General features: G+C 44.9%; 1 protein-coding gene across 4 annotated transcripts in view; it reads right to left on the bottom strand.

The window, feature by feature from the left end:
- Positions 1 to 2,140: 2,140 nt before the first annotated feature.
- LOC148443099 (anoctamin-7-like) overlaps positions 2,141 to 12,925 on the bottom strand; it is a 70,716-nt gene continuing 59,931 nt past the window's right edge. For 3 of the 4 annotated variants that reach the window (XM_088463212.1, XM_088463209.1, XM_088463213.1), the window contains 7 exons: positions 12,406 to 12,503; positions 11,448 to 11,584; positions 11,160 to 11,365; positions 10,927 to 11,069; positions 10,061 to 10,151; positions 9,131 to 9,290; positions 2,141 to 5,268 (listed from right to left, as the gene is read on the bottom strand). In XM_088463212.1, coding sequence (XP_088319338.1) covers positions 5,234 to 5,268; positions 9,131 to 9,290; positions 10,061 to 10,151; positions 10,927 to 11,069; positions 11,160 to 11,365; positions 11,448 to 11,584; positions 12,406 to 12,503 — 870 coding nt within the window. In that variant the 3' untranslated portion in view covers positions 2,141 to 5,233. The remainder of the gene's footprint in view (positions 5,269 to 9,130; positions 9,291 to 10,060; positions 10,152 to 10,926; positions 11,070 to 11,159; positions 11,366 to 11,447; positions 11,585 to 12,405; positions 12,504 to 12,925) is intronic. The other variant, XM_088463211.1, reaches the window with a different exon arrangement.

Genomic DNA, 12,925 nt, shown 5'->3' with positions numbered 1-12,925 from the left:
AAGTCAGAAGAGCCGGAGTCGACAGGAAGGACACGACCACGGAGGGGGGGGGTTCGCGACCACGGAGTAGGTACGTCGAATCGAGGAGAGGGGAGTGAGGAGGGTGAGGGGTGTGTGTGGAGGGTGGCCGCGGACCGAGGCCTGGCACCGTAAGTGCAAAGGGAGGGCCGGGCCTCGGGTCAGTCTGGGCCCCATAGCAGCTACACCCCCTGCACCTACAGTAGTTACGCCACTGACTTTAGCTAAATGTGAATTGTGTTTTTGTATATTGCATGATGCAAGAGGTGACTGCAAGCAAACAATCTGCATTTATTGGGTGGGTTCAGGTGAGGGCCGTATGTGCAAAATAGACCCAAACAAAACCCCTATCCTATCTTCTCTAATACCGTTTACACACTGGGCCTAATTCATGACCCGCTCGCGAGCGTAGGACGCTCGCAAGCGGGTCGATGGTGCCCTAATGCGCATGACGGAGGGAGCTCCGTCGTGCGCATGCGCGAGACCCGCATAGCGACAGCCAAGCTGCTGCTCCGGGTCTCGCACCAAAGGGGGCGTGGCTGCCAGACGGAGGCGTTCCCATGGGAACGCCTACCATCTGGGTCTGGCCCCACTGACATCACTAGTGATGTCAGTGGGAGTGATTTTGGCTCTGATAGAGCCAAAATCACTCCAGAGCTTGCAGCAACGAGACTCTACCGCAGGGTCTCGTCGCAAGCCCGATCGTCGCGATGGTCTTGACCATCGCGACCATCATCATGGACGCTCGCATAAGCTGTGGGTGGTAACCCACAGCTATGCGAGCGTCCAAGAGGCCGCTCCATTTTTAGGTAGGAGGGCCCTGATTCAGAGCGAGCGCTCTGGTCAGAGCGTCCGGCTCTGAATCAGGCCCACTGTGCATTCACTAATATAATACAGGCCCGACATCGGACTGAACTGTTTGCAGAAAAAGGTATTAGCTAGATACTTCGCAAGATAGTGTGTCTAGGCATCAGTTCGATATAGGACATTTCTGCACATTTAAACCCCTTGCCCCTAAAATAAAGTGTATAAAGGGGGCCTCATATGTAAAGAGTATTTATCACTTACACATGTGCATGAACAGGGCTCACAATTACCCAACTATTAACACAGCATTTCAATAACAAAATACATGGTGGATGCCGGCTAACAGAGTTTAGAAGGTCGGCTGCCACTTTTTAGAATCAGTGGACGTCATTTTCCATATAGAAGTTTTATCAGATATAACAGAGGAGAAGTGGGACAGATTGCTATTTGTCAGGGACTAAATGAGACAGAGCAATGTTCTGCAGAACTCTAGAGAGGTCATTAATGTAATAATCTGCAGAATATATCACTATGTATCTCTCCGGGGGTAGATGGAACAGAGGGCCTGATTCAGAGCTGAACGCTCTGACCAGAGCGCTCGCTCTGAATCAGGGCCCTCCTCCATGAAAATGGAGCAGCTTCCTGGCCGCTCGTATAGCTGTGGGTAACCACCCACAGCATATGCGAGCGGCCAAAAAGATGGTCACGATGGTCTTGACCATCGCGACCATCGGACTTGCGACGGAGACCCTGCGGTAGGGTCTCCCTGCCACAAGCCCTGGAGTGATTTTGGCTCTATCAGAGCCAAAATCACTCCCACTGACATCACTAGTGATGTCAGTGGGGCCGGCTTCAGACGGCAGGCGTTCCCATGGGAACGCCTCCGTCTGGCAGGCACGCCCCTGGCACGCCCACCAAAGGGGGCGTGCTGTCAATCAACATCGACAGCACGCCCCCTTTGGTGCGAGACCCGGAGCGATGGAAAGCCCGTCGCTCCCCGGGTCTCGCGCATGCGCACGACGGAGCTCCCACCGTCGTGCGCATGCGCAGTGGGGAACATCGACCCGATTGCGAGCGTACTGACGCTCACGAACGGGTCTGAATGACCCCCAGAGCAATGATCTGCAGATATCTATAGATTCTATAGAGATCTGCAGATCATTGCTCTGCTCCATCTACCCTGAGATCTGCAGATCATTGCTCTGCTCCATCTATGCCCCTGACAGATACATAGTGATATATTCTGCAGATTATTACATTACTAACTTCTATAGTGCAGAAGTTAGTAATGTAATAAACTTCAGAATATATCACTATGTATCTTGTCAGGGGGTATATGGAGCAGAGCAATGTTCTGCAGATCACTATTGAGGACAGTATTGTAATAATCTGCAGAATATATCACTATGTAACTGTTGGTGGTACATTGGAACTGAGCAATGTTCTGCAGATCACTAGAGAGGTCAGTGATGTAAACATATTTAGAATAAATCACTACGTAAAGGTGCGTATCCACTTGGCGTCTGTGAAACGAGTGCACGTTTACGACATTGTAACCGTGCAGTCGTTTCACAGTCTGTGCTGTGCCTACACTGAGCGTTCAGTCGTTCAGTGTCATCAATCATCCCTGAACATGGGCAACCTGACGACGTCGCCATGTTGACAGCATGCTTGGGAGATGATAGATGTCAAAAACGACCAGCAGGCGCGCATCGCTGGTCGTTTTTGACATTAAACTACCCGATTTGTGCCCGATTTTCAAGCAATTGAACGATAACAACGTCGTTATTGTTCAATCGCCTGGTAAAATCGTGTAGTGGATACGCACCTCAACTGTTGGTGGTAAATGGAACTGAGCAATGTTCTGCAGATCACTAGAGAGGTTAGTAATGTAATAATCCGCAGAATATATCACTATGTATCTGTCAGGGGGTACATGGAGCAGAGCAATGTTCTGCAGATCACTAGAGAGGTTAGTAATGTAATAATCCACAGAATATATCACTATGTATCTGTCAGGGGGTACATGGAGCAGAGCAATGTTCTGCAGATCACTAGAGAGGTTAGTAATGTAATAATCCACAGAATATATCACTGTGTATCTGTCGTTAGTAAATAGAATAGAGCAATGTCCTGCGGATCTCAGAGACAGATAAAAAGCTAATTATTAGTACAGAACACAAAGTCCAGGTTCTGTAATAGGGGAAATAGGATTTCTGATTTATATTGTGAAAATAAAATGTATCTGGAAGGAAGAAAACCTTGTATCACTGCAAATGTTACACAATATTATTTTCTTACTTCTACGTTACAATTATAAGATCTACAGATCTGTGCATGTCTCCCTCCTGCCTTTCGGTAAGAAGCGAGAACCTTAGAACATAATAATTAATTTCATAAAAATTCTTTAATAAATTCTGTCCAACTTTTACCTGAGGTGACAAAAGGAAACGCTGGAGAACGGCTGGTCCTAACATTTCCCAATATCAGCAGCGAGCCCCTGACGTGCCGCGTTCAGCCTGCAGGGCGCCAGGATAGCGATGACAATCTCCGACAGGAAATCTTATGGGCCAACGCGTACGACATCACTGGACTGACCAATAACCTGTGTTTTGTACAAGTCGGGGGCTGGTGACATCATACAGTGACACCATGTGTCACCCCCAGCACATGCACAGAAGGACATAGCAGTGGCCCCTAAACTGAAAAGTCCAGCACGGCTGGGCCCCCTCTCCAAATTCTGCTATAAGTCTCAGCCAAAGAGTCTCATGCCCCTAGTATAGTGACATTCTTTCTGCATCGGTGCATTGCTAGGCATTATGTCTATAAACTATGAATACATTATAACCATTTAAATATCAGCTTAATTAAAATATCTTGACGAGTTATTTAATGTAAAATATAATATAGTGATGTGTGTGTGTGGCCCCATCTTTATCTGTGTGTAATACATACTCTCTTAGGAACCGCATCATTACCGGGCACAGCCAATCCCATGCACCCGTCCAGGTTGCCCTGGGGAGAGGATGCAGGTTAGTGACCCCTAAAGAGTCAGAGGATAGGTTATTACAGCTGAGATCATTGGCACCAATGGTGTCTCTTTACTGGGGTATCCGGTCTATAGATCTACAGTAATAAGGTAGACAATGTCTAGATAGACACTAGATATTAGACAGGCAATAGGTCGACAGGTACAAATGGTCAACAGGATCAAAAGGTCAACATGAAAATGGTCGACGCGTGATTTTTTTAAATTTTTTTTTAGGGCTAGGCACTAGAAGGGACAATTAGGGTTAGGCACCAGGAAGGAGGGTTAGGGAGCAAGCGGAGGGTTAGGATGAAGATTAGGGTTAGAAAAAAATAAATAAAAAACGCGTCGACCATTTTCATGTCAGCCATATGATTGTCGACCTATTGACAATATCGACCATATGTACCTGTCGACCTTCTTACATGTCTACCATTAGTGTGTCGACCTATTGTCCCTGTCGACCTTTTGTCCCTGTTGACCTATTGCCTGTCTAACATCTGACGCCTATCTAGACATTGTCTACATTTTTACTGTAGATCTATCAATCCATAGCCATTTACTGGCTGGATCCTCTGCTTCAGCAGCACAAACTCGTGCATCATGTGACCAGCATCACCAGGACAGGAAGTCGCAGCACTAGTAGTGCGCAGTGTTAGCCATGATCAGAGGGACCAGCTGTAACACGGACACTAATGTCCGACAGTAAACCCACCAGGTGAGCCTCTGTTGGGATACGGCTATACAGACATATAAGCGTTGCTAAATGTGGAGTGATTTTATTTTTAGCTCTTAAAAATAGTATTATATTCTGCCCCATATTTTGTAAGCAGCTTCAAGATTTTATGTGGAACATATCATCCTGTCAGCGTTGAAGGATGAAGCATGTGAACGGCTATCCTGTATTTGTGCTTCCTATATATCTATATATATATATGATTGTGCTTACAGTAAGCCGCAATGCAGTGTTACAGTAACAAGCCCGCGTGCAGCAGAAGTTCAGGCAGTCACTATAGAAGCGGATGATCCGTGATCAGTACAGTGACAATGCTGTGCTTTGTACAAATTCCTGTGTCAAAGTATTTTCTCAAATGTTTGTTCCAAGCTAAAACGTCAGCTGTCGAAACAATTGGCCGAGCGGCCGGCAGCTCAACTAAGTCGGATGTCCGGCGATTCGGATGGAAGACGGAGAATTAGATTTTCTGCATCTGTGTCACAATCATCTTTCCTGATGACCATCAGTCAACGGCTCCACCTCTGGCCTTATCAGCGGACTTTATATACAACGCTGAACTGTGCAATGACGTGACCCAAATTCCATTTGTTGCTTCGTCTATGGAGGACTCAAAGCAATTCGGCATGATCACCAGCTTCGCAGGGTCAGTCGATCAGGCTGCAGGGTGAAACGCTACTTGCTGTTAGAGAGGGAAATCGAATAGAGCTGGTTAGATGTTTGCACGCACAATAGATGCATCTCAATGCACATTACTAGCACCTATGAGCCTAATAATATATTACAATGTCTGTCCTCCAGGCTAAGTGGTTGTCTCTCCAGCGTACACCTGGGAGCGTTGCGAACGCGAGACCCCATACTGACATTAGATTAGGGGCTCTCGCCCCCTCCCCATTAGTGCTGGGTGACAGGAATTCAGCTCCATTATACAATTTGGAAAGGCAGCAACCTAATGTTTAAATTCACAGAAAACAAAAAAGCCGATCAAAAAATTGTGCACAGTCCACGAATCTTTTCTTATTCTAGTCTATTCTTCCCTTTACACGTGGAGAATTTTTTTTTTTTTTAACCAAAATGAAAACACGTTACGTTATAAAAAATGTGCGTGGAATGAAACAGCCACAATTTTTTTACGTGTTCAGTGGAAAGAATAGGATTAGCTTGAGAATGCCTTTAAACTCTGCTGCTTTGCTGAGAATGTCTAACCCGTCTGTGGCAGAACGGCCTGAGAGCCCTCTTTGTCAGCCGTTCCTTCACATTTAATTTATGTTAATCTATTTGTGCTGAAAGTGCCCATGAATGTCTCACACCGGCCATTTTAGGAACCAGCAAACTGTGAAAAGAGCCAGTTATGGGCTGGGAAGCTCAGGAACTTCTAGGGTTTCAACCAGGGAAAAAGTGAACGGGATGTGGCAAGAATAAAAAAAAGAGTCATAGAGACAAGTGATCATACTGTACGATCAGGTTTAGGGAGATTGAGGAATAATCTGATGAAATGTTTGAGCCAGCCCAAACGCTCCACAGAGAACATCAGAGATGTGATTCAGACTGGCCCTCACAGCTGCTAATGGGGGAAACACTCTCTAGTGATCCGGGTTCAGCCTGACAACAACTAGGCTTATCTATTAGTGTATATGGTGGGCTCATGGGAGGTGGTTGGGGAGATAAACATGATCATGGAAGTTTTAATAAAAGGGGCAAAATGGGCATTAGCCCTGAGCTCACCGTTAGAGTAGAAGGCAATTTATATAGTTGCTGTCTCAGCCCTGCCTTACCCCATATTTGAAAGAAAATTTTGTCTTTCCACTAAGGATGGACATCGGAAGCCACTCTCAAATGATGGGTGGGCTTCCACCATCAAAACTTTCGATGCAATGGTAAGTAACCATCGCATCAAAAGTATTTGATGAAAAAAACTATTCAATTGATTTACGTATGCGCAAAAGACCCTGCTTGCGTAATAACCCTATAGCACGGCTGGCAGGGGACGGGACTGGGGGTCAGATGGGGTGGGATCAGGGGCGGAACCTGGAGCAGCTTCAGAACACCATATAATCATTACCATTCGGTGGCGGCAAATATCGAAATGCCATCATCGAATGGTAAAAACACTACCATCACAAGAAAAGCATCGTTGACTGCAAACATCCACCATCGATGTCCATCCCTACTTTCAACTGAGTTGGGTGTCCAAAATACTATTTTTTTTTCATGCTCTTTTTGAAACTACCTTTGGGATTGTAAAAATATGTAATTTATATGACTCAGGTGTTTGTGCACAACTAAAACACCATCTGGAGTTACTCTTGTAATTGCCACAAGATAACGTGCCAAATTCCTCCTATCCAGGGCACCTGTACTCAGCACTCTATGCCAGATCATAGTATTAGTACAAAGGACTGGCCCATAGGACTCCTTTGTCTGTGGTTGCTCTGTTGCTGAATTCTCTAATGCTTTGCCACCATGTTTTTTTGAACCCTAAACCTCGGGTACTAATGTCAACCATTCTACGGTCTCCAATTCTGAAATCAATTATCCTACCTTCTCCAGTCCCTGACTTTGACTTGTGAACTTGGTTGTCCTAACTTTTCCAGTCCCTGACCTTCGCTTGTGACCATGATTATACTACCATCTCCAGGTCCTGGTCTTGGCTTGTGACCTCGATTTTCCTATTTTCTTTGGGAACTCAATTATCAAACCATCTCCAGTCCCTGACCATTGGCTAGTGTCCTCGATTACTTTACCTTTTTCAGTCCCTGACCTTGAATTGGAACCTAAGTTGTTCTGCCTTGTTTAATCCCTGACCTTGGCTTGTGACCTCATTTATCCTACAATTTCCACTCCCTGATCTTAGCTAGTCTTTTTGGTGTAGCTAGTTTTGGCTAGCTACACCAGTGTCCTGGTGTAGAGTGTATTTTTTAAGGTGACTTCCAATATCCTACTATCTCCAGTCCCTAACCTTGGTTTATGATTTTGATTCTCTTACCATCTCTAAACCCTTAACCTGGTTTTTGACCTTGATTATCCTGCCACCTCTAGTTCCTGATCTTGGTTTGTGAGCTCAATTATCTTACCATCCCCAATCCTTGATGTTGGCAAGTGACCTCTATATTAACCTAACTTCTCCAGTCTTGACCTTAGATTGTGACCTTGATTATCTCGCATTCTCCAGTCTCTTAACCTAGACTGGTCTTTTCTGCTATTCTTCTGTCTGGATCTACTTACTGGATCATCAGAAATACTCAGTTTCCAGATCCAGAGTGGATATTTTATGGTGACCTCATTTATCCTTGATTGTCATAGCTTCTCCAGTCCCTGACCTTGGCTTGTGACCTTGATTATCTTACCTTCTCTAGGCCCTGACCTTGGCCCTGTTCTCGCTTATTCTACCATCTCAAGTCCCTGGCCTTGGTTTATGACCTTGATTAACCTAGCATTTCCAGCCTCTACATATATAATTTGTTAGACTGCATATGAATCACCTAAATACTGTATGATGCACATGTTTGGTGGAACATGTATAAGAAAGACATAGAACAATTGAAATAGTTAAGAGCCTATGGGTTCAATTTACTCTGCAGAGCTTTCCAAAGCTGGATTTATAGGGTCAGTTATATTTAAAAGGTGTCATTCATATTGAATATAATGCTCTTTAAATCCAGTGACTGAAACCACTGAATACGCGACAGCTTTGAAAAGCGCCACATGGTAAATTTAGCCCTATCTCATTAATAAAAGGACTGGAAGGATAAACTGGTATGACACACGAATGGAAAGGAGACACTTTAAAGGTGGACTACAGTAATTACTGTCCACAAATCTATCCAAGGACAATACAAAGACTTGTCTGACAAACTATTTATACCCAGAACTGTTCCGGTGACACAGGGGCATTCACTACGACTGACTTTTTAAGACTGTGGAAGTCAGTGCCGTGCGGGGTTATTAATGGCGGAATCACTGGATAGATATAAAAGTGGAGTGGAAGCCTTTCTCGCAAGGACTGGTATCAATCAGAATTTTTGAAAAGAAACAGCTGGGGGTAATTAAAACAGAAAAATTTATCTGATCGCCATTTTTTGGTAATTTTCTACCCCTGTTAGGTGCAATCGTCAGATTCTTCTGCAGGTTTTTGTTTGATTTCCAGTCTAGATCAACGCATCTAGATGTTATAAAACAATGAGTTGGAAAGATCTTTTTTTAACCTCTCTAACAATGTATTTATACTTCTATAATACAAATACATTTATTGTACATAGATTGGTGAGAGGTTCTTTGGTGGGAGATAGAAGAACCCGTTTTCCAGGTGCAGATATTTTGCCAGAAAGCTGAGATAAAGGAGTGAACTATAAAATCCATAATGAAACGTACCTGATACCCACGGAGGCGATATAGAATCCTAGGTGACAGCCAACACAACACAATGACACAGCACTGTGATCCACCTCACACTGTCATGCAACAGACAACTGTACATCACCGTCACATGGCAGGCTACAACCACGCAACACTACACCGACACACCCATCGTGCCGCTGACTGACCTGGAGAGCTGGTGGCCGGACTCACCGTCAGGAGCACGTCCTGATTATCGGCCAGTGCCTGCTTAGCCAAGTATCTCTCTCTCTTCACTTTGATCTCCACCGTCTCTGGGATGTCTGGGACCATCCAGTCTATGCAGCGCAGACTGAAGAAGACCACATGCTGGAGGGAGAGACGTATGGGGCTCATCACCGGGAAAGATGAAAGAGGGTGAGGGTACATATGGCAAACAGCTACAGAGGTGGTAATCTTTAAATATTGACTCAATTGTGTTTCTTTACAGTACCACGTAACCCCATCTGCCTGATGGCACTTTAGGCACCCCTGACTTCCCCTAAAGACCCTCATAGCTTCTTCTATGCGGCAGCTTTTGGCCTAAGAGAATGTGTAAGTTATTCAGAGTCTGGAGGCTCAGTCTTCCGGAATCTTCAAAAACCTCTGGAAGTTTTGTTTTGGTCAACAATCGTAACATTTGGTGACTGCGAGTTCTTTTTGACTTTGCCTAATACTCCAGCTTTAAATATACCTTAAAACCCATTGTTAGTGTTAAGATGGCCATACAGTGCATGGTCAGTGCAGACGACCAGATGAGGGGAGGAGCGACGGGCCGAATAATCGGAACACCTCCGAACACTGCTCGATGCATGGAGGCGATCTCCATTCACAGCATGAAGATGGCTGAACAACAGCCGGGTGGATTGAATAGCTTCGATAACTAGTCCAAAGTGAGCCAGACCATCAATCATCGTTCAGGTCCATACACTGAGTGGTAAATCGTTTAAGCTGGATGTTTGTTGGGCTGGTTTGCACATTTATCGAGCAGTGTATGACCAACTTAAATTTCACGATTGATACACAGAGGATTTAAGGACTTCAATTAACCTTTATTCTTTAATCTCATATTAATGTTTGCATTCGCAACTGGGTCTCACCTCGAAAGCGATGATGAATCCAAGCCTCACGGCCAGTAGTTTCCAGTAGAACAGGGTGTATCTACCATCCTCATCCCGGAACGCTTTGTACCTGGAAAATATACCGATAAAGAAAATATGGAAAATGTCTCCTGAGGCCATCGCATAGGGCCTGGTTCCATGTCAGGCGCTCACACAGACGTCCCAGATACATGCATTAGCATCAGGTAATAAACCTGGCTACCGCCTACGTCTGTAAGTGTGGCTGCTTTGAGTTCAAGCTCAGAACCAGGCCCTTAATGTCAGTGGCAGGTAACATACACACATCTGAGAGGAGGAACGGAGATTATAACCAAGGACATCATGCACTGGAGGTCCATATAGGTAGCTTACAATGTGAAGGTTGTTTGACTACATAAAGCCTATAATGATACAAAGAAAAGACGTACCTTTATCAAGTGCAACCACTTACATTGTGTTGATTCGGAGGACGGAATGTTGCATATGAAAAATGGTGCTCCAGCCAATCAGCTTCCAACTGTCATTTTTAAAACAGATGACAGTTGGAAGCTGATTGGCTGGAGCACCATTGTCGAGTGATAAAACTCGTTGCGGATGATAAAACTCATTGATACTTGGGCCCCTATATCTCATGGAGAACAGAAATTACCTCCAACCCAGGAAAACATCACTAATGCCTGTGTCATCAATATTTTCCATCGACATCATAAACACTAACGTCATCAGTATCAATGCATGGAAAATGCAAGTTCCACTGTAGTCTACGAGAGATATATCTAATTTTTCCTTTTGTCAGACAAGCAGAATGGCTTCTTATTATATTATATTACTAGGATATTGTTATATTCCTATGTTATAGTTATTACCTGCACAGGGTATGGTTCGCTGACACGTAGCTGTGCGGAGAGAAGGACAGAGTGAAGTTCAGGTACCCCTCTAGGTGGTTGTTATACTCGTATTGGTAGAGGAGACGTGGGAGAAAGTCTGAGGTGAAGGCGATGAGGAAGGCCTGCAATGGGCGCAAAAACATTTGGTGACACTTTAGAACTGTCCGGTCGTCCATCATGTTCCCCACATAGCGCCAGTCATGGTCACTTACATTGACAATGACGGAAAGTTGGGCCAAAGCTTTAAGGATGAGAAACCAGACGCCGATATGTTGCGCCCGCTCGGCCACCGGACGCCGGTATTCGCGCACAAATTTCTGGGCATCCAGTCGAATCTCAACCCAGTTATTGAGAAGAGCGAAGAGAGGCGCCAGGGGGAAAGCAGCCACGAAGATGGTAATGAAGCCGAACTGTATGACTAAGAGAGAGGGGACAGAGGTGGTTACCCCTATATACCGTACAGATTGTATCTCCTCATAGTCATACACCGCGCTGCTCACCCATCTCCAGGTACTCCTCAAAGAGACCCTCACACTCAATCAGCTCATAATCCTCCTCCCAGCGCTGCGGCTCCTCAGAGATCTGGGACCCCCGAACCTTCGCCAGCTGCCTCCTCTGCCTCCAAGACTTCACTTTTCTGCACACACGGACAAAACCGGGAAGGGAGGGTATACAAAGTGTATAATATGCTGATCAGATGCCATACAAAGAACCCTGCACAGTAGTGATATCAAGGAACATAGCCATGAACTGCGTGTATGTAACGTGATATGTGTGATACATGCGTAGAGGCGCATTGGACATTATGGGGTATATTTACGAAAGTGAGAGTTTTTAGACGTGGAGATGATGCCGATAGCAACCACTTAACGTTTAACTAACACCTTCTAGAAGATAATAGCTAGAATCTGATTGGTTGCTATGGGCAACATCTCCACTTCTAAAAACTCTCACTTTACTAAATTTACCCCCATGGGGCTGATTTTGATTCAGATGCAAATACAAATGCAGACAGATCCTGCGAATATCTGCCACTGAAAGTAATCGCACACTGCGCCAGCTCCATACCGCGCATAGGCACACGGACGGAGATGTGAAGTGCGCAACCATTGATCTGTCCGTTGACATCTCTCTTAGCGGGAAATGGCGGTTACTGCGAGAATGAATGTAACAGATCTGTATCAGCGCCGTGCAGACTGACTTCCGAGCTCGCTTAGGACATGTGGACGCAGAATGGGACTCCTGTTCCTGAAATATTTTGCGCCCAGAATGGGGTGTAATCGCCAACATTAATGATGATGGCTGTGGATGGAAAAACATGGGGCGTCGCGGCCATCCGCTTAAATACGGGTGGACGCTCACATTAGCTTTAGGTAGTAGGCAGGCCCCCGCGTCCGCAGATGCCCCGGATTCAGAATCAGCCCCCGTGTGTGGGTAATTAATGTTATTCAAACTTACGGGACGAAGAACTCCTGGATGTTACTGACTATCTGCTTTCCAACCATTATAATGAACAGCTGCTGGGCCAGTTCTATCAGACACCCGCCCGGGCCACACTGCCAGAGAGAGAGACACGTACAGTAAGATGAATAAGCCCTTCCCATCACCCGGAGGTTATTACAGACGCTGTTATTATCTATTCAGTGGCCATAGATCAGTAACACAGATAATAGATGAGTAGTATAGATAGATAATAGATCAGTAACACAGATAATAGATGAGTAGTATAGATAGATAATAGATCAGTAACACAGATAATAGATGAGTAGTATAGATAGATAATAGATCAGTAACACAGATAATAGATGAGTAGTATAGATAGATAATAGATCAGTAACACAGATAATAGATGAGTAGTATAGATAGATAATAGATCAGTAACACAGATAATAGAGGAGTAGTATAGATAGATAATAGATCAGTAACACAGATAATAGATGAGTAGTATAGATAGATAATAGATCAGTAACACAGATAA

The sequence above is a fragment of the Taudactylus pleione genome, unplaced genomic scaffold (genome assembly GCF_031769625.1).
Source record: "Taudactylus pleione unplaced genomic scaffold, aTauple2 ptg001334l, whole genome shotgun sequence".
NCBI classification, from domain to species: domain Eukaryota; kingdom Metazoa; phylum Chordata; class Amphibia; order Anura; family Myobatrachidae; genus Taudactylus; species Taudactylus pleione.
The sequence above is the reverse complement of the archived record's forward strand: the minus strand, read 5'-3'. Positions and strand labels throughout refer to the sequence as shown.